Source organism: Aphis gossypii, chromosome 1 (genome assembly GCF_020184175.1).
Source record: "Aphis gossypii isolate Hap1 chromosome 1, ASM2018417v2, whole genome shotgun sequence".
NCBI lineage: Eukaryota > Metazoa > Arthropoda > Insecta > Hemiptera > Aphididae > Aphis > Aphis gossypii.
This window is the reverse complement of record NC_065530.1, coordinates 51,591,463-51,611,908: the sequence shown is the minus strand read 5'-3', so window position 1 is coordinate 51,611,908 and position 20,446 is coordinate 51,591,463. Positions and strand designations below refer to the sequence as shown.

At 27.1% G+C, this 20,446-nt stretch overlaps 3 protein-coding genes and 1 non-coding gene across 6 annotated transcripts; 2 read left to right on the top strand and 2 right to left on the bottom strand.

Moving 5' to 3' along the window:
• Nucleotides 1-261: 261 nt before the first annotated feature.
• Nucleotides 262-5,868, bottom strand: LOC126555911 (uncharacterized). Its single transcript, XM_050210943.1, has 11 exons — nucleotides 5,736-5,868; nucleotides 5,549-5,632; nucleotides 5,428-5,490; nucleotides 5,306-5,354; nucleotides 5,055-5,217; nucleotides 4,890-4,979; nucleotides 4,580-4,782; nucleotides 4,456-4,504; nucleotides 4,220-4,359; nucleotides 892-1,127; nucleotides 262-350 (listed from the first exon to the last, which is right to left on the bottom strand). Exons 1-11 carry the CDS (start codon nucleotides 5,820-5,822, stop codon nucleotides 273-275), a joined length of 1,242 nt encoding a protein of 413 aa, XP_050066900.1. The 5' UTR covers nucleotides 5,823-5,868; the 3' UTR covers nucleotides 262-272.
• A 3,883-nt stretch (nucleotides 5,869-9,751) lies between these two features.
• LOC114131714 (tRNA-dihydrouridine(20a/20b) synthase [NAD(P)+]-like) lies at nucleotides 9,752-13,138 on the top strand. Of its 3 annotated transcripts, XM_050206426.1 has the most exons (7): nucleotides 9,752-9,988; nucleotides 10,075-10,199; nucleotides 10,327-10,448; nucleotides 10,523-10,598; nucleotides 10,657-10,836; nucleotides 12,334-12,542; nucleotides 12,638-13,138. In XM_050206426.1, the coding sequence occupies exons 2-7, from the start codon at nucleotides 10,114-10,116 to the stop codon at nucleotides 13,015-13,017; spliced, it is 1,053 nt and encodes a 350-aa protein (XP_050062383.1). In that variant the 5' UTR covers nucleotides 9,752-9,988; nucleotides 10,075-10,113; the 3' UTR covers nucleotides 13,018-13,138. The 3 variants fall into 3 exon arrangements, with proteins under 3 accessions (XP_050062383.1, XP_027852810.1, XP_027852817.1); XM_027997009.2 differs by having other exon boundaries at nucleotides 9,938-10,199; nucleotides 10,657-10,840; nucleotides 12,338-12,542; XM_027997016.2 differs by having other exon boundaries at nucleotides 9,946-10,199.
• A 2,654-nt stretch (nucleotides 13,139-15,792) lies between these two features.
• Nucleotides 15,793-18,133, top strand: LOC114131704 (heat shock protein 68-like). Its single transcript, XM_027997003.2, has one exon. It carries the CDS (start codon nucleotides 16,030-16,032, stop codon nucleotides 17,947-17,949), a length of 1,920 nt encoding a protein of 639 aa, XP_027852804.1. The 5' UTR covers nucleotides 15,793-16,029; the 3' UTR covers nucleotides 17,950-18,133.
• Nucleotides 18,134-18,758: 625 nt separating this feature from the next.
• On the bottom strand, nucleotides 18,759-18,831 carry Trnan-guu (transfer RNA asparagine (anticodon GUU)). Its single transcript has one exon. It is a non-coding gene; the product is annotated as a tRNA-Asn (tRNA).
• Nucleotides 18,832-20,446: the final 1,615 nt, after the last annotated feature.

Below are 20,446 nucleotides of genomic sequence, written 5' to 3'. Positions count from 1 at the left end.
TAATATATTATATACGTCTATATTTTAAACCAAGAAATTTTCTTTATCAACTTTAATGCGCACGCACACTGGAAAATTAGTGATAGAGACGATATAGTCATATAGACAAAAATTAACATTAAAGGTAAATTGTTTAAGTCAATATTTTATTTAATATTAATAAATAATAATAAACATAAACAAAAAAATAAAAAACCTTTATGAAATTATACATATTTCTCCACTAAATTAATTAATTAATTAATAGGTATTTGCTATTACACTTGTTATTTTTAAAACATTTTTTTTCTGTAATATTTAAAACTATCTTCTGAACTAATCGAACTTGACCTTATAATATTTTTTGATTTCTGAAACACACAAAATAATGAATTTAGGTACAAATATACATATTTCAGTATTTGTAATTTTTATCATAAAATATACATAATACAATCATTATTGCAAAATTAAAAAGATAAAATATTCTACAATAAAATTTTATTTTATTTCTAAAGTATTTTTACTACGTAAACATTATTATTCAATAACTTTTTGAGTTATTTAAATTATCAATTTTATGAAAATTTATAATAAATGATAGTCATACTCATAAAATTTAAATATATTTATATCAATTTACAAATTATTATTTTACTATATCACATGAATAATATAAGCATTATTGCAGTGGGTTGCAACATTACGTAACTCACAAGCTACTTAATATTTCAAGTTTCAATTAGGTATATCTATATGGATAAATCTACTTCCTACATTAGATATGGCAATTTTAAGAATGTACCGTAATTATTTAATCTGCAACGATACGTGAGTTCTAGGAATTATCAAATATTAATTGACTGAATAATATATTTTTTTTCCTTGTTTATAATAATTATTTGCACATACTTGATTGCCTTTCTCCAAAACCGTATGAAATGTCGATCGTGATTGATAATCAGTTATTTTTATTTGACACGAATTTTTCGTATTTTCATTTATGCAGATCTCTGGAGAAGAAAAGTATTCTTCATTTAGTTCTAGCTTAACTTCGTCAATATTTATGGAATCGTCTGAATTAGTAAATAATATTTCCTGTGTTGAACAAACGAAGCTATCTTGAGATGATTTTGTGATACAAGAGTCTATAATAAACAATATTTCTTTCGTGAACTTTGTTATTTGTTATTATTTAATAGTTAATACTTAATATACATTTTAAATGCCTAAAGCCTTAAATACTAGGGTATGCTCAATTTTAATTTTCATACTGCACTGTACAACTCCTTTGATCACAATGACTAATGAAGCTGCGAGTTACATTAAAATAACTGTAAAGGTATCTCATTAATATTCAAAGGATTAAATAAACACGCTATACTGATATACTATATTATATATTATATATATATATATATATATATAAGTGTACATTTGAATACATTTTATAACTCAAGATCCACCAAACCGATTTCGATAAAAATTTCAGGGCATATTATGATTGACATGTAGATAGTTTCTGTGAGTTTGTACGCTGTGCGAAAAGTGGTTTCAGAGTTATGGCCTCTTAAGTTCACAAAAAAATATTAAAAGTACTGATTATTATCATTATTATTATTTTATTTTCAGTAACCATGGCAACAATTTTTTATTATTATTTTTATTATTTGTTTTCCTCGTTTTTGTAACATTTTTCACTGATGATTTGCTCTTATTAGTCGCAGGAGAAGGTTCTTATGTAATACAATTTTAGGAAAATCCACCAGAAGAGTACGGAATCTGGATTTAAAAAACAATAACAATGACGTCACTGTTTAGCAAAAACATAAACTATATTTTTTTTTATTGTAAGGTCGCTATTAGTTAAAATTGAATATAATAGTTGTAGATCTATTGTTATATTTTGTCAAAACCATAACAACAAAAAAAAAAGTGGGCAAGTGAGTACCGCTCTGCTGTACATTAGGTGCCGTATGGATCATTATTATATATTATAGGAGTGTTAAATTTGAATCCAATGATAGTTATCATTGTATACGAAAAACGATTCTGAACGAAGATGATTTGTCAGCCTAGGATATAATTTCTAGTGGTTGGTAAAAAAGGTGGTTTAAAAAAACCAGCTTATATTAAAAAATATTTTGAAAATTAAATCACGTAAAGAAAACGCGAATCTTAATAACTGGTAAAATTTTCAAGTATCTACGACTTATACTTTTTGAATAATAACAAATATTTAAAATCATTTGAGGATAAATCGTTATCGTTACGCTATTTCGTTAAAATTTAAAATTCAAACGCACTTAAAATTTTTCCTATAATGATGCTTCGAGTTTTCTCTATAGATACTTGAAGGTAAACTTATGGAAAACTTAGTGTTGTATTTTTAATCCTTAGTTATAAACACAAAAAATTTTATGATTTTTCAACTTCAAATATTTCGCAAATATTCATAATTTTGACGAATTTTCGTCAAAATTTGAACTTCAAATGCTAATAAAAAAAAATTGTGCCTATGTATTCTTATAATTTTGTAATCACTATAAGAATAACATATGAGGAACTTTGTATTAAATTTTCAAGTATTTTGATAGGGCCAAAAAATTTTTATCGACACTTCAAAAATATTTTTTCAGAAAAATTGAAAATTTCAGTTGTCTATAAATAGCTCAAAAAAAGTCAAAATATTTTGAAATTTAAATCACGTAAAGAAAACGCGAATCTTAATAACTGGTAAAATTTTCAAGTATCTACGACTTATAGTTTTTGAATAATAACAAATATCAAAAATCGTTTGAGGCTAAACTGTTATTTAACGCGGTTTTTGTAAAAATTTAAATTTCAAACACTCATAAAAATTTTTTGTCTGAATCCGGTAGAGTTTTTTTTACAGATATTTGAAGAAAAATGTATGGAGAACCTTGTACCAAATTTTCAAAACTTAGTTATAAAAGAAAAAAATTTTATGATTTTTCAACTTCAAAATTACTTGCAAATTTTCGCGTTTTCGACAGATTTCGTAAAAATTTGAACTAAAAACGCTTATAAAAAAAAATTGTGACTAACGATTTTTAATTTTTTTTAGCAACATTAAAAACAACTCATAAGGAACCTTGTATTAAATTTTCAAAACTTTTTGGTCATCCAAAAATTTTTTATCGACACTTTAAAAAAAATTTCTCAAAAAAATAGAAAATTTCAGTGGTCTATAAATAACTCAAAAAAGTCAAAATTTTTTGAAAATTTAACTATATACGGATACCACTGACATTAACATTTGGTGAAAATTTCAAGTATTTTCAGTAATTAGTTTTTGAATTACAACCATAAAAAAAAATCGATTTGGTCGAAAACTGGTTTTGCGTAAAAATTGCCGTTTTTCCGTCATTTTTTTTTTGTTTTTCTCGATTTTTTTAAAAACTGTTGGAAAATGTTAACATCGTGTTATAATGTTACATCGGAAACCACCCCCATTGTTTGAAATTGGAGCATTATTTCGACTAGTTATGCTGTACACAGACACAAAAAAAAAAAAAAAAAAAAAACACACATCATTGTAAAATCAATACATTCATCACTTCGTTAAGAATCTAAAAATAAAAATAGTGAAATAAGTCCATGTCCACCGTAAATCTCAAAATCACAGCAATAAACTAACATAACAAGTTATACCAAGTTTTATTGTTTTACCAACAGGCAACAATATAAAAACCACGATATGGCACATTATTATATAATATTATCCACCACAATAAAAAAAAAATGATATAATTTTGAAAAACCTAAGGGTTAGAAATTATAAATTTACGTACACACCTCGTGGGGTCCGCAATCCACCACGGGTGAAAATGGTCAATGAAAATATCTAAGTTTTGAACATCGTTAAACTGAATATTAAATAACAAATTAATCAAAATTGGAATCATATTATAGAATTGGCATTTTAACGGGCAACGAAGTGCATGGGTTCAGCTTGTATACTATATACTGAGGTATCCGTTTAGACGTGATCTTCAAATACAAAGATTATTGGACTTATCATTGCTTCAAAATCATATTATTTTATTTACTTGTATTTTATATTTACCTAAAATTCGTTTTTTTGTGAATTAGCAATATCATTTTATTTAAAATGTACAATATTATTATGTCCTAATTATATAAGTGATTTATAATGTATAATAATACGTAATAAAATTATTATTATTCACATTAAATGCATTTTTTTTTTAATTACCTGGGCTTTTAAATAAGTCAACAACTGGTTTAAAAATGAAATCACTGCCACTAGAAATCGATGACATATTATTAAAATCATTATTAACCGGGTCTGTACAATCCATAAGTTTTGTATTTTTTGTGTTCTGTTGATTCTGGCTAAAAATACATAAATAATGAAAAATAACAAACAACATACCTATTATACAATTTCTAATTTTTCTAGTTTTAATAATATGTAACTCAAAAACTCACTGTTTAAATTGAACTCGCCGAAGTTGCTTTTTTAAATTTACGCTATAATCTAAAAATTAACACAATACCGAGAGCTTAAAAATGAAAATTAGGTACCTACTTAATTATGGCAATTTATACAAACCACTATTTGGGTAAAAATTCTTGTTCATACTTATAATTTCATCACAATGCGTAATAACAAACTCCTTGTATAAACAATAAGTTAAATTTATTTTCTGTTCTATACCGATGCATTGGTTTTTATTTATCCCTGAATCCATAAACGTACTTGTAGTTCCTTTCATATTACTTTTGATAATCTTTGATGAAGTCGATGTTAGTGAACTTTTAGCGTTAATCAAGTAAACATATTATTATTATTATTATTATTATTATCATTTATACAAATTTTTTGTTACTAAAATTATAGTTTTAATATTAATTTAGCCCACCTGGAATATTCAGTACGGTGAATTTTTTCACTCATTTCATATTTTGTATTTTTAATAACAGCAGCTGGCTTAAATATTTGTTTTCGAGAACTTGAAAAAATTAATCAATGTAGTACCTACTTAATAGTTTTAGGTTTTTATAATTTTTTTTTTATAATATATTACATTGGTTCAGATTGTGCTTGATTGTGTTTTACTGTGGAAGTAGCATCAGGAGGGCCAAATTTTATTTTAGTATCTGGCTTATAGTTCACTAGCTTCCGCTTTGGTTTTATGAAAGAAATTACATTCTCTAAATCTTGTACATCATATGACTTCTGTATAACATCTAAATTATTAAAAATTAGAAACAATAATTATTTATCATACCAAGGTTAGATACATTCATTTATGATTAAAATAAAATATATAACTACTATTTTGAAAATTCGAAGCTAAAATACGGTAGTCTAAACCTCTCTTGACCTGAAATGAATTCAAATTTTAAGTTGATATTTTTTTAATTATTATTGTCAAAATTAAATAATTAGAACCTTACAGTTAAACGATTCTTAGTAATATGAGACGATGGATTTGCTCTAATGTAACATTCAACTTTAGCCTAATTCGTAAAATAAATTAAAAATATTTTAAAACAATAATATTGTATTAAAACTTACCAACAAATCATTAGGTTCGCATTTTGGTTCTACATATTTTTGATTACTTTCATTAAAACATAATGAATTATCGTGTTGAATATCCTATAACATGTATAAAGTATTAGGGTTTAAAATCGGATAAAATAAAAATTAATAAGTTTATTATTAACAATGTTTCAACTTATGATTTTTAAAATAAACTCACTAAGACTCCTGTGGATTTGTATAATCCTTTTGATGATGTTTTTTTCAATTTATCAAGATATTTTTGTTTTCTCTTTTCATATTCCATCCCTTATAAATATGTAAATTACGAATCGCATAAGAATATTGGCATATCTCAATCATTATACTTATAAATACTTATTAAACTTGTTGAGTAATAACTATTACTTATTAACTAATTAGATATAAATTAAAGGTATTACCTACTTAAATTAACAACGTTGAAAATTGAAATACACAACAATAGACTAAAAATATTTAGCATATAGTTTAAATTAAAGGTCATAACAATTTTGATGCAAAAATAAACAATATTATAAACATAAAAATAAAATCTAATTAATTTTTTTATTATAAAAAATTAATAGTGCCTACACCGAGTTTATAAAAATAGTTTGAAAATCAATGACCCAAAGTATAAATAATTATAGTAATAAATATTAATGTAATAATATGACTTACACCATTGTGTTAGATAATGAATTAAATTTTACAAAAATATTTTTAATAATAATATGTATACAAAGTAGGATTTCTATGTTTCACGCATTTTAAAATAAATGTATTAATAATTATTATTAACTATTTTAGTTAGATTATCACTATCATTATTTTGTTGTGTTTTGAATTTTTCAAAAAATTTGATTATTTTTAATGTACTAATAAAATTTTACAATTATACATTCAATATGTACATTCCTAAATAATATACATAATATATAATGTAGGTATAATTATTATATATATACAATTTCATATTTAACTTTCGTATGATCATATAAATTGATAAGATTGAATCTAAACAGTTACAGTATATAGACAAGAACATTTTGTTTATCATAAAACTCTTATCGAACACAAAATATTTTAACAGGGTGATTCATTTAACGTAAGACACTCATAATATAAAATATAATATTGAATGGTTCATGTAAACAAATACCTACCAAGTATGTTTATTATACATTATGAATCGTTAAGATAAAAGTTTAATTTCCTATAGATTAGGTTAAGTTATACATTTATAACCCTATAATTTAAGTGTGTCTTAGAATTTCAGAAATAATCACATCTTTTTATAAATAAACTGAAACAGCAAAATAATAATAATTAATAATTATCAATTTGTAGCAACTAACATCTAACAACTTTCATCCGTGAAGGTTCTCGAATATTCTATATACAACATGACGTGTTAAAATATTCAGGTAAGTTCTAGAACGAGCGTCTCGTTGCATTATATATATAACTATATATTTTAAGATTAGGTACATTATATATTATTATTTATAATACAGTAAGTACTATAGGTATGGACCATATGTATAGTGAAATGGCGGATGCATCGAGTTTAAGAATTCTTATTATCTCGATGGATGGATATTATTATATTAATACAGTTACACAGATGTATAGAGCAAAAAGCATATAATGACAATACTACAGAAGTGTTACACACAAAATGCTGAGCGCTAACTGAAAAAATTTAAATATTTCATAGAGACTGACATTACGAAAGAAATCATATACTTATATACAAATAATTTACATGTATTATATTGTGTTTGCGTCTTATCGTCGGTCTTTCACGACGTCATGATCGTCGTATCTTCTACGAGAGCTGTGATCCATTACGGCAAAAACCAAAAACAACTTTATACTCCAATAATTGAATTCGATACATACAAATCGCAAAAACAATATTATTCTACAAATTCATAAATCATAATAATATACGATAAACGTTTACTCCATAATTGATATTTAATACGGATAGATGAAGATTATATTTTTAATTTTACGTAATTTTCTTTACATATTATTTTTGTATGTATAAAAATAGACAACTTTTGAAAAACGGGACAATTTAGCATCTCGGAACCTTATGTCGAGACAAAGGGACAGACTTTTGAAATACGGTACCAGGGTACCTACTATCTCGTAATATTATAATATGACATCTGGCCACCCCATATATAACTCACCGTAGCCACCGATAACCACTCCGACGTCCTGGCGATTTTTTTACACAAATACCTGACACTTCTAAGTTTGATGAAGTGACTGAGATCATCAAAGATCTTTAACACCAAATGCAACGAATTCGACTTGTTAACGGTTTGACTCGACATGGTGAAAAGAAAAAATTTGTTTTCAAAGATCTTACAAACGTAGAATATGTGCTAATTTGTCACTATGGATCGAAAAATGGTTTACAAGTGCCTTATTATAGCCCCTTTCTAGTCATAAGTCGTAAAAAAATTTTCCTCATCGAAGTAAGAAAACAAATCCACGGTAACCATCAATAGATTTAAAGTCAACCTACGTCATAAGTCATAACTAACAAAGTTGTTGAAGAAGAAACTTCAAAAAATTAGGATAAATCTAAAATCTACACCCTGCACTATTCCAAAGAAGAATTAAAGGACGCGATTAGACAAAAGTGTTTTCAGGATCGCCTTTATGTAAGCTGACTCTATCACGGATAGAGGAATGCTGTAGCGCATGTAGAAACGATCTAAATCCACGAAGTTTCTCGAATATTCTATACACGTCGGCAGAATCAGAGTACCTATTAGAATATTCGGAAGAGTTCAAGAACGTTATATACGTATAATAGCACACCGTAGCCACGTATCTAATAATTAGATTGAAAAATTACATTGAAATGAAAATAATTGTAGCATGAAAAACGTTCTGTTTGAATCCCTTCAAATGATACTTTAAAATGTCCTACTATGGAGACTAAGTGCAGGCGACGGTAAACATCTATACATATAATACTATATAGATGAGATAAAATAATATTATTGTGTTATTTATGTAGGTACCAATATATAATATAAAGTTTTATTTTTAAATGTTCTTTTAACTTACCAATGATCCAAAATTAAATCGTTTTTGTGAATTGTAAGTAATAAGTTACAATCCCAGATATTAATGATATTATATGTACGAGTATGAAACGATCGTTTTCTTCTAGAAATGTAAAGTTATTAACCGATAAAAGAAGTAAATCAATAAAGAAATAGGCTATGGAAATCCAATTAAAAAAAAAAAACAAAAACCAGGGTAGTTGTACAATACCAACTACCAAGTCTTTGGTCAGAAGTGGTTAATTATTTATATATAATACCTAAAAAATTGACCATTTTTTATAGATTTAACCGTGGTATAAATTAAAGATATGGTTAGACATTAGAATTTCAAAATTTTTATTTTTCTAGCCATAGAAAAATAAATGCTCAATACTTAGTACCGATCATAATAGGTACCTATATAATCTAAGATCGTGTTAACGACTAATGACTACCTTATGAAGTAATAAGTAATATAATATACATAGTAATATAGAATTAAGAATTGTGCTTATAAAATCATGATATAATGTGTTATATTAATATAGGTACCTATTATTTAATATTTATTAATGATCACATGTAGAAATTGCATACAATTTGACTAACTGTAATGATAAATGTATAATATTTCGAAAGAATATAATATTTTTATTAAAACATTTTATCTGCCTACTAATAATTAAATTGTGTTGTAGCCAGCTGTAAGTATCTAATTATTTAATTAAATATTAGTATACTGAATATACTGTATACTATGTACCTAGTAGTTGGTACCTACCTACTGTAAACTGTATAATATAGGTATAGATAATAATATGTGATTCTGTATTACTGAGCGGCAATAGTGCAATACTCTAATATCATAGAATAGGTTAAATTTAATCTATCCTGTCCTAATAAAGCGATAAATCTATCCTGTCCTAATAAAGCGATAAATAGTCTATAAATCAAAGTATATTTAAGTTTAAACTTAAATACTTTGCTTTGAATATAGCTGTATGCCTATATCATTAAGCGCGTTTTCGTGGAGGTACTGAAAGCTGCAAAATATAGTTAACACTTAACAACATGATTTAAGATAATATATTATCTTAAATCGTGGTACCTATACAGTAAATTGTTTACTAAAATATGTTTTGATAATTAGCCACAGTCTTAAAAGACCGTATTATGACTTTTAGAGCCGATGAACGAACTATGCTGTATGCATAATATTGCATACCGTATCAGTAAATAATCAGCTAACGCTAACCGTTTGCTTTCGTTACCTCCAAGAAAACTCGCTTATTATTATTTGTTATTATTTTTATAATTGATAACAAAAGTAAAAATTGATTACAATTCATAAACATTACTATTGTGGTTGTTACTTGTAAGTTCAGAGTTGTAACGTTCTATTTCCTGCATGTTTAAGTTAAATATTAATTTGATATTCGTTTTATTTATATTAAATTTTAGCATTTAGAAACTAAAATAATAATACAAATTATTTCAAGTATGTCTAATAATCCAGTTATTGATTTATTTGACGATCCAAGTAAAAAGTTTGTTAAAGTATGTGCACCAATGGTCCGTTATAGCAAGTAAGCATACGTGGACATTAGTTTAAAATACTGTGTCATAACTTGTAAACTTAAATAATTTTATATTAATGAATTTTTAACATTAATATCATATTTATAAAGATTTAACTGTTTTATATTTTTTTAGACTACAATTCCGGAAGTTGATTCGTATGTATGAATGTGATTTATGTTTCACACCAATGATAATGGCTGATTCCTATGTTAAGTCAGCTAAGGCTAGAGCACATGAATTTCAAACTGATACAGGTTTGTTTAAATGTTGTAATCAAATTTAAATTAAATTATTATTTATAAAAATAATTATTTTGTTTGTTATACAGATGATAGACCACTTATTGTACAATTTGGTGCCAATAATTCATCTGATTTTGTAAATGCTTCTAATTTGATCATTCCGTAAGCCTTATTTTTTTTTCTTTCTCTATATCAAATTAAATATTTTTATTTTATTTAGTTATTGTGACGGAGTTGATCTGAATTGTGGCTGCCCACAAAGATGGGCTTTAAATGATGGATATGGAGCACAGTTACTGAAAAATCCAGAAATTATCAAAGATTGTGTACGTCAATTACGCAACCATTTACCTGCTAACAAGACTATATCAGTTAAATTAAGATTACTCGATAATCATAGGCAGGTATTAAAACAAATAAGTTGATATAATAATAATTAATAGTATATGTTATACTTGAAATATACTTTTATTATTGAAACTCGTGATTTTAAATTATTACTGTATTAGACATTCATTTATAAAAATTTTACTTAAAAAATATAAAATACATTTTGAATATTCAACAACTAATTATGATTTTTAAGATAAATAAATGAAAAAAATTGTTCATAAAATCTAAAGTTAACATGGCAAAATGTACAAATTCATTTTTAATATTAAAATTTGAATATTGTTTAATTTTAATGCATAAAGTTTAAACAATTAATTTAGGATCCTTCGTAAGCTAATCTTATTAGGATTAAAAAAATATGTTCATTTTAGTAAATTATGGGTGGTAATTGACCTTTAAAGATTCATGCATAACATACTTATGTTATGAATATTTAACTTACATGGTTATAAGAATGCACATATAAAAATAATTATTTAAATAATTAAAAATTATTAATTATTAAAAAATGATAAACTCTTGTCATTTCTGTTTTTATATATATATTTTTTTTTATTCTTTATTAGTATAAATTGTTTAATGTTATGTTACCTTATAAAAAGTAGGTAAATATTATAACATTTTGAAAATTTAAATAATTAAAACGTTAGTGCTTATTCTGTTTGAAACATAATGATATTGATTTATGAGTTTAATTTTACACATGAATTATTTTTTTTTACAAAGTATTTTCATTTTTATTTTCAATTCAAATAAGTTAAAACAAAATAATAAAATATAATATTTGATATTGTATATTAAATAACAATAAATATGAATCAAAATATTTTAAATAAAAAGTCCTTGAGTATAATATTTTATAAAATTTCAAAATAAATATACATTAGGAAAGTATAACAGTACTGCGTAATAAGAAATAAGTCAACTTTTACCTGAACTCCACATATTATCATCAATGTAATCTAATAATTATAATAAATATGGATACATTGGTTATCATTTATCATTATAACTTCTTAAATGTCTCACAGCTAATAAAATAACAGATAATGATCAAAAATCTTTATTTTAGTAATAACAACCTATGTTGAACATTTTTTTAAAGATAGCCTTATAATGAAAATGACAAAAACTATCTTATTCCCTGTTACCTACACATATTCTAAATTATCTATTATGTATTTAATGTTTTTAAATGTATTTATCATGTCTTATCTTATGTCTTACATACATTTATGGTGCATTTAACCTACTTGAAAAATGTTTGATGTACAATTATACTCCAGTAAAGCTTATAAAAAAAGAAAAGGAGGACAATTAATTGCTTTTATTATATTTTTTTTTCATATTAAAAATTAAAGCAATCTTTTTAATACTAATAGGTATAGGGTATAAAATTGGATTCAATATGTGTAGACTATTTGCTATACATATTTGTGTTTTACAAAATTAATTGATGATACAACTTTTAAATCTATTTTTATTACTATTTATTTCTTTTCAGAAAGAGTGTAGATCTTTGTCAACAAATTGAAGCTGCTGGAGTATCTTTTATTACAGTACACGGACGAACAGTTCTACAAAAAAATGAAGCCATTGATCAAGAATGCTTGAAACTTATAAATGAATCTGTTAGTGTTCCTGTAATTTTAAATGGTGATATTAAAAGTTTATCAAATGCTATCACAATGCAAGAATATACTGGTTGTAAAGGTAAGTAATAAAATAATTTTAAATTTTAATAATGTAGTTATTATATTATATTATTATTTCTTAATAACTAATATGTATTTATTTGTATATTATAGGAATGATGAGTGCAAGAGGTATATTACACAATCCTGGTTTGTTTGCTGGATATCAAAATACACCACTTTCAGCTGTTCAAAATTGGCTAAATATCAATCATACCAATTACTTGTGGTTTCATCATCATTTAGTATTTATGTGTGAAAATCTGCTGACTAAAGCTGCAAGAAATACTTTCAATCAATTACGAAAAGCATCAGATGTAGTATCATTCTTAGAAGACCAATTACATATACCAAATGTACTCCCTAGTAATAGAATATTAGGAAAAGAACCTGGTGGAACAAGTGGTGCATATTATGAAAATGTAGGTATCAATGAATCAGTTTCTTCTCAACCAGAAGATATTGTGGACAGTATAATCAATTTATTTGATTGAATTGATACCTATTTTATAAACATTATTAGACAGTTATTAAATTACACAAAATATATATTTTTAATACATATGTATTACATTGTATGTATATTTTTAAAAATAAAATGTACAAAATATTCTATTGTGTTGTTTATTTTTTTGGCAAACTTTTTGTATTAATTAATAGTAGGTTTCTTATTAATGTATTTAACACATTTTCTAATAGTATTATAAATGAAAATTGTGAAAATAAAAAATGTTGTAACATAATTTATTTTATTATAAATTATTTGATTTTGATTCCACTGATTGTAATTTACCGAAATTATTGATACATGAGTTAAATAAAAAATATCTAAATATATCTTCTTATAAGGGCATTTGAACATTTTTTTTTTTATCCATGATTCATTTAATGTTTTAAAATTTAAAATAAAAAACAAACAGCTTTTATTTAATTGGTATCCAGATTTTTAACATTTAACATACCTACCTTTACTTTTTTTTTAATAATTTTTTAATGCTTATCTTTACTTTTTATTACTACCAATAAATGAGCCAAATGATTCTTGCTCATTTTTATTAATTGAACTAGTGCATTATCATACTTGACTAATTCTTCTAAAATTTTATAATTTTCTTAAAGTTATATGTTTAATAACATAAAAGTATAAAAATAAAATGCGTTGAAGAAAATATTTAAATAAATACCTTATCAGCTGCTATAGTCAAAGAAGTTAGCAATTCTTCTGGTATTGGTAACGGTTTAGACTACAAGCCTCATTTTGTTTAATTATTTCTTGAAATTTTGTTCTACATAACATTTTTTGTAAATATTACTCATTGCTTTTGTTTTTTCTTCAACATCTTAAAATAACTTAAAAAATGATTATAAATTATTTAATAATTGTATAAATCAATATTTAATAAGTAAATAATTTATCATCATATTCTGGAAAATTTCTTTCAGCAACTCCTAAATACACATTTGAATAATCCAAAAGAGCTATTACAACTTTTTATTTACTGATATTTATTACCATCATGTCTATAAAAATTAAATGTTTAAATAATATTTTTGTGTGAGTGTATAGTGTATACATGAGAAAACTATAGTTTGATATTATTATGAATGATATTAAAGAAAACAATTAAAAATTGTATAGATTTGCTCAGTGGATCCCATTAATCATTATACATAATACACTATATTATGTTATACCTATGTAATATTATGTATTTATATCACAGAGTACATAACAATATTTTTTAAAAAATGTTTTGATTTATATTAAATAATAATAATAATAAATATAAAAGAATAAAAAAGTTGTAATGCTTTGAATTTTGTGTAATTAAACAAATTAATATAAGTTAGTGTAAAAGAAGAATAAGACTAACTTGCTATATATTATTACATTTAATATTTATAATTTTATAATTAAGCATAAAAATAATGTTGAATATAAAATTAATTAAGTCAATGTACTAACTTAATAACATTTAAATATAACTATTATAAGTAACATAATAATAATGATGATAATAATTTATTATTTCTACAACAAGCAATGTTTACAAGGTATATTACAGTTAAAAAGTATTTGTTATTAACTAAACACTAGGTATATTATAAAATAGACTAGGTACAGAAATAATGAACGTGGGAATATTAATTTTATAGCTTAAAGTAATATACCTATACCTTATACCTACCTACTAATTTTTGATAATTTAGTAAATTGAAATACTTATCAAGATTTGATGTACAAAAACTTAACTTTCCTACTAAAATATTAAAAATAGTGCTTTTACTATTTATGAACATTAGTGAGTAGGTATTATTAATAATTCTTAATATTTATTTATATTAACTATTTTTCCATAATGAGTGATCAATCGCAGTTTGGAATTTGGATACTAATAGGTACCTTTATGCAATTATACACAATCAATAATATTTTTTATGTACCTATTTATTTAAATAATTTTGTTTAAAATATTAACTATTATATTTTTCATATTCGCCTAATTTAATATTTAATATTCAACTTTTCTAGCAGAATTGCCTTTATCCAGTAATTCTATAACATTTAGAAAATTTAAGTTTTTTAGGTGGACATGATAGGTCTTATAGCATTTCTAGCTTTTCTTTAACTCACTTCTTTGTATAATATTCACTCAAAGATGGTATGCCACACAATTTTTTATTGGGGCTATACAATTTAACCATAAATAAAAAAAACTAAAGATATTTATTTATTTTGTATTAAAGAATATTTATAATCTGTATACCTACATTATTATTTATTATTTTTATTATACTTTATACTTATTAGTCATTGTATATGTATAACATAAATTATGTACCTAATACCTAAATAATAAATAATATATATAATTATATCTAACAAGTAACAATAAACCATCTAGTCTATTCTATCCATTGAAAATTAAGTTACATTCAAATAAGTATCCATTATTAATTATTATAGATAGGTGGTAGTAGGTAACAAGTAAACAAACTCAATGAAAAAAACGAATTAACGAGAAAAGCGAAGAAAATTCGCGAATGATCTACAACATTGTCAACATTGTAGTACACCATGTATACGTAAATAGCTATGATAAAAATTACAGTATGTTGCAGGCTTGCAGCCTACAGGTGGCAGTGTTGTAGCTGTTCTATGGAGGGTCGTATCGGCCGGCGGGCGGCGGCGCTCATGCCTCACAACAGTGCTTCGCGAAATATATCGAACCTTCTCGATCGTTCGCTCGGATTATATAAACGCTTACAGCGCGCTTGCCGGCGTCAGTTGTATTTCGAGAGCGGTAATAGTGCGATTCGTAATATTCAAAACTTGTGCGACTTTCAGTGTTACATTCGTTTTATTTTTCAGTGCGAAATTTAAAACACAGTCGAATAAGTGATTCTAAATCGTTATTGAAATCAAATTGCGGTGTTAAAGTATACACTTAAAACACAGTTACTTTTTAATTTCGTATTAATTGTGCGTAAATAAATTAACGGAAATGAGTGGAAAAACAGCGATCGGTATCGATCTGGGCACCACTTATTCTTGTGTGGGTGTCTGGCAACATGGAAAAGTGGAGATTATCGCCAACGATCAAGGTAACAGGACCACTCCAAGTTATGTGGCGTTTACGGACACCGAACGGTTAATCGGTGATGGAGCCAAAAACCAGGTGGCGATGAATCCCGTCAATACGGTATTCGATGCCAAACGTTTGATCGGCCGTCGTTATGACGATGATAAGACACAAACGGACATTAAGCATTGGCCGTTCAAAGTGATTAACGACGGTGGAAAGCCCAAGATCCAAGTGGAATTCAAAGGTGAGCGTAAAGTGTTCGCGCCGGAAGAGATCAGTTCGATGGTTTTGACGAAAATGAAGGAAATCTCGGAAGCTTACTTAGGCCATAAAGTGACGGACGCTGTCATCACGGTGCCGGCGTACTTCAACGATTCGCAGAGACAAGCGACAAAGGACGCGGGTGCCATAGCCGGGTTGAACGTAATGCGGATTATCAACGAACCGACAGCCGCAGCTCTGGCATACGGTTTAGATAAGAACCTGAAAGGCGAAAGGAACGTGTTGATCTTCGATCTGGGTGGCGGCACCTTCGACGTTTCAGTCTTACAGATTGACGAAGGTTCGATATTCGAAGTTAAGTCCACGGCTGGCGACACACACTTGGGCGGTGAAGACTTCGACAACCGCCTGGTGTCACATTTGGCCGACGAGTTCAAGAGGAAAACCAAAAAGGATGTGCGTGCCAATCCGAAAGCTTTAAGACGGTTGAGGACGGCTGCTGAACGGGCCAAGAGAACTTTGTCGTCCAGCTCAGAGGCGACCTTGGAGATTGACGCTTTGGTAGACGGTATCGATTTCTATACACGAGTGTCCCGGGCACGTTTCGAGGAGCTGTGTGCCGATCTATTCCGGTCGACCTTACAACCAGTGGAGAAAGCATTGGCGGATGCCAAGTTAGACAAAGGAGACATAAATGATGTGGTACTCGTGGGTGGTTCGACGAGAATTCCGAAGATTCAGAATCTCTTGCAAAACTTCTTCTGTGGTAAGCCACTCAACCTGTCCATCAACCCCGACGAGGCAGTAGCATATGGCGCTGCGGTGCAGGCGGCTATCCTTAGCGGTGACAAGAGTTCTGCAATTCAAGATGTATTGCTGGTGGACGTCACACCGTTGTCGCTAGGCATCGAGACCGCTGGCGGTGTTATGACCAAAATCATCGAACGCAACTCTACCATTCCATGCAAACAAACCCAAACTTTCACCACTTACGCGGATAACCAACCGGCCGTCACCATCCAGGTGTTCGAAGGAGAAAGGGCTTTGACAAAGGACAACAATCTGCTAGGAACGTTTGATCTAACAGGTATACCTCCAGCGCCCAGAGGAGTACCCAAAATCGAGGTGACTTTCGATATGGATGCCAATGGAATTTTGAACGTTTCGGCCAAAGACAATAGCTCCGGGCGCTCAAAGAATATTGTCATAAAAAATGACAAGGGCCGTTTGTCTCAAGCCGAAATCGATCGTATGCTCAGCGAGGCCGAAAAGTATAAAGAAGAGGACGAACGACAGAAAGCAAAAATCGCTGCCAGAAACCAATTGGAGAGTTATGTATTTGGAGTTAAGCAGGCATTGGATGAGGCTGGCGACAAGTTGACCGAATCTGAGAAAAATACGGGCAAAAAGGAATGCGACGCGGTCATCGATTGGTTGGATAGAAATCAGTTGGCGGAAAAAGACGAATACGAGGACAAGTTAAAAGAAATCCAAAACAGTTGCTCGACTTTAATGTTGAAGATACATGGCGCAGGACAAGGTGGAGCAGCTAACATGCCTCCTGGTGCTAATGGTTTTACTGGAGCAAGAGGACCAACCGTTGAAGAAGTCGATTAATTCTGCTACAATGTAATCGGATATTCGTAAATACTATTTTGAACTTAATCCTATATTTTGTTTCCTACTATTTATAGAATTCACTATAGATTTAAGTTAAGTAGATATAAGTTTACATTTATCTTTCTATTGTATTTCATAATATTATGTTTTCGGCACAATAAATATTTATTCATTATCTGTATACATTTTGCGTTTTTTTTTTTTAAAAAACCTCTATCTGATTTGTACTGAAAACTAGCAATTGCCAACATAATAATTAATATTCAATTTTAGTTTAATATATATATGAATCGTATAAATATTCATATTACTACCTACCACAACCACATATACATATTATGTTAAAATGTGCATCTGTCTAAAAACAAAATATTGAGAAATAATATGGGTAATATATTAATATACCTAGGTCATAATGTAACTATTTAATATTTATGACTATATATGTTACCTATTTTTACTATTTTGATTTTAGGTGTATTACTATTATAATTAATTTAACTCACTTTATATAACAGCTAAAACAGCTTGCCGTCCATAAAATGTTGAATCTAAAAAATTAAAATTAAAATCATAATCGTGTTTGCCTAAATTTTAATAATTTTCAATTATTGACTATTGTTGGTTGGCTTTCGTGGAGATTTAAATAATTAAATGTAATGACGTCTTATTAGTCTATTGGGACCAACTTACTGCAGTATGTAGATAATGTGATAAAATATATGAGCTATACACCGGTATTTTCGTATTCTTCTTATCAAGCACAAATACAATTGAATTTATATTTTAAAAATGCAAAAAATAATCGCCCCCGGGTGGGCTCGAACCACCAACCTTTCGGTTAACAGCCGAACGCGCTAGCCATTGCGCCACGGAGGCTCCTTGGAAAATTGTAAAAAAATAATGAAATTAAATCAATATAGTTATATATAGATTGATGAATAATCTGATCTATAAAAACAATAATTAAACAAAACACAATTAAAAATTACCTCCTATGAACAAATTTCTCGTCAATATTAATACATATTGTATAATATTTTCATTTTATGGGCATCTATTACCTATGTAGGTATAATAATAAGTACCTAGGTACCTATACAATCTACATAATAATATGCTCTTAAGTTGATTCAATCTATTATGAATTACCTAACCAATAGACATCAATATGTGAGTGTTGACCACAAAATTATGGAAATAGCTAGATACACTTACACAAGTGTTGAAGTGTTAATTAATTAATTAATTAATGTTATAACAACTGTATCAGATTTTAAACATACAAGTATTTTTCAACAATTAACTCAATGAAAAACATAAAAACAATGAAACCACACAATGACTTTTTATTTTAAATATATTCTTAAAATAAAATATATTATGGTCTTTAAAACCAAAATATGCACTAAAAAATAAAAATGTTGATTAGGTGGTAGGTACCTAATGAAGGATCCCAAATGCTGCGAAAATTGTATTTTGTTGCTCATACATGACAAAATTAACTTTATTAGCTAATTAAACTAATGAGTTATTAGCTAGTAATAGATCTGGTATTGACATAATATCGTCTATGGTCAGTTTCGTCAACATTTATAAACATACAATTACTTATTACAGAATTATAGAACACGGACTGAGATAATATACATTTTAATGCGATGAACGATAATGTCAGCGCTATCTATCGATTTCGTATCATAGCTTAGATACTTTATCGTAATTTTCCACTCGCTATCAGCGTTTATTTTTGTCACTTGATAGCGCTGCTGTATTTATATTTATTATAAATTTAAATTTTATTTATTGTAAATTTAAATTTCAGTTTTCCTACTTTACTTGATTGTATTTTATTTTATTGGAACCATTGATCGCACAGCATTTAGACCTGCCACCTACGATTTATGGTTAATGGCTAAGTGTGATTAAAAATCCAAAATCCAATAGTTCAAAATTTAAATCTAAAAATATATTTAAATTATTTATTTATCAAGTATTATATCATTTACATCGAGTAGGTATCGACTATCGAGTATTTGAATTTAATACTAAAATTTATTATTATAAGTACCTATGACATATAATAATATTACAACGTAGGCAATACATAATTACTTATATAATTTGGTGTCGTTATTGAAATGCATAGAAAAATAACCGAATTTTGCAAAGACCGCTGTTTTTAAATTTGACGTTAAATCGATACAAAACAACGATAACAATCTGAATCGACAATTCGTTTACCAAGTAAGTTATTATCGTGTAGGTAATATAAAAAAGAAAAATTTTAACAAGTGGGTATCGCTCTTGCTGTATGTTATTCGTTAGGTGTCTAGTGGGGCCGTGGGGGTCACTGTTATGTGTTAAATTTGAATTCAATAATATTATATCATTATACGAACAACGATAATGATTGGAGACGGTCATAGACAGACAGTTTATTTTTTATATTCTATGGTTTATATCACCTCTTATATTTAGTGATATATTTTTT

Bases quoted from the DNA above. Each gene is read 5' to 3' on its own strand.
- LOC114131714 (XM_050206426.1), top strand. From the start codon at position 10,114: ATGTCTAATAATCCAGTTATTGATTTATTTGACGATCCAAGTAAAAAG. The intron at 10,200-10,326 runs GTAAGCATACGT...ATATTTTTTTAG, and splicing joins CCAATGGTCCGTTATAGCAA to ACTACAATTCCGGAAGTTGA. The intron at 10,599-10,656 runs GTAAGCCTTATT...TATTTTATTTAG, and splicing joins GCTTCTAATTTGATCATTCC to TTATTGTGACGGAGTTGATC.
- LOC126555911 (XM_050210943.1), bottom strand. From the start codon at position 5,822: ATGGAATATGAAAAGAGAAAACAAAAATATCTTGATAAATTGAAAAAA. The intron at 5,491-5,548 runs GTAAGTTTTAAT...TTTACGAATTAG, and splicing joins GCGAACCTAATGATTTGTTG to GCTAAAGTTGAATGTTACAT. The intron at 4,783-4,889 runs GTGGGCTAAATT...TAACGCTAAAAG, and splicing joins CACCGTACTGAATATTCCAG to TTCACTAACATCGACTTCAT.
- LOC114131704 (XM_027997003.2), top strand. From the start codon at position 16,030: ATGAGTGGAAAAACAGCGATCGGTATCGATCTGGGCACCACTTATTCT.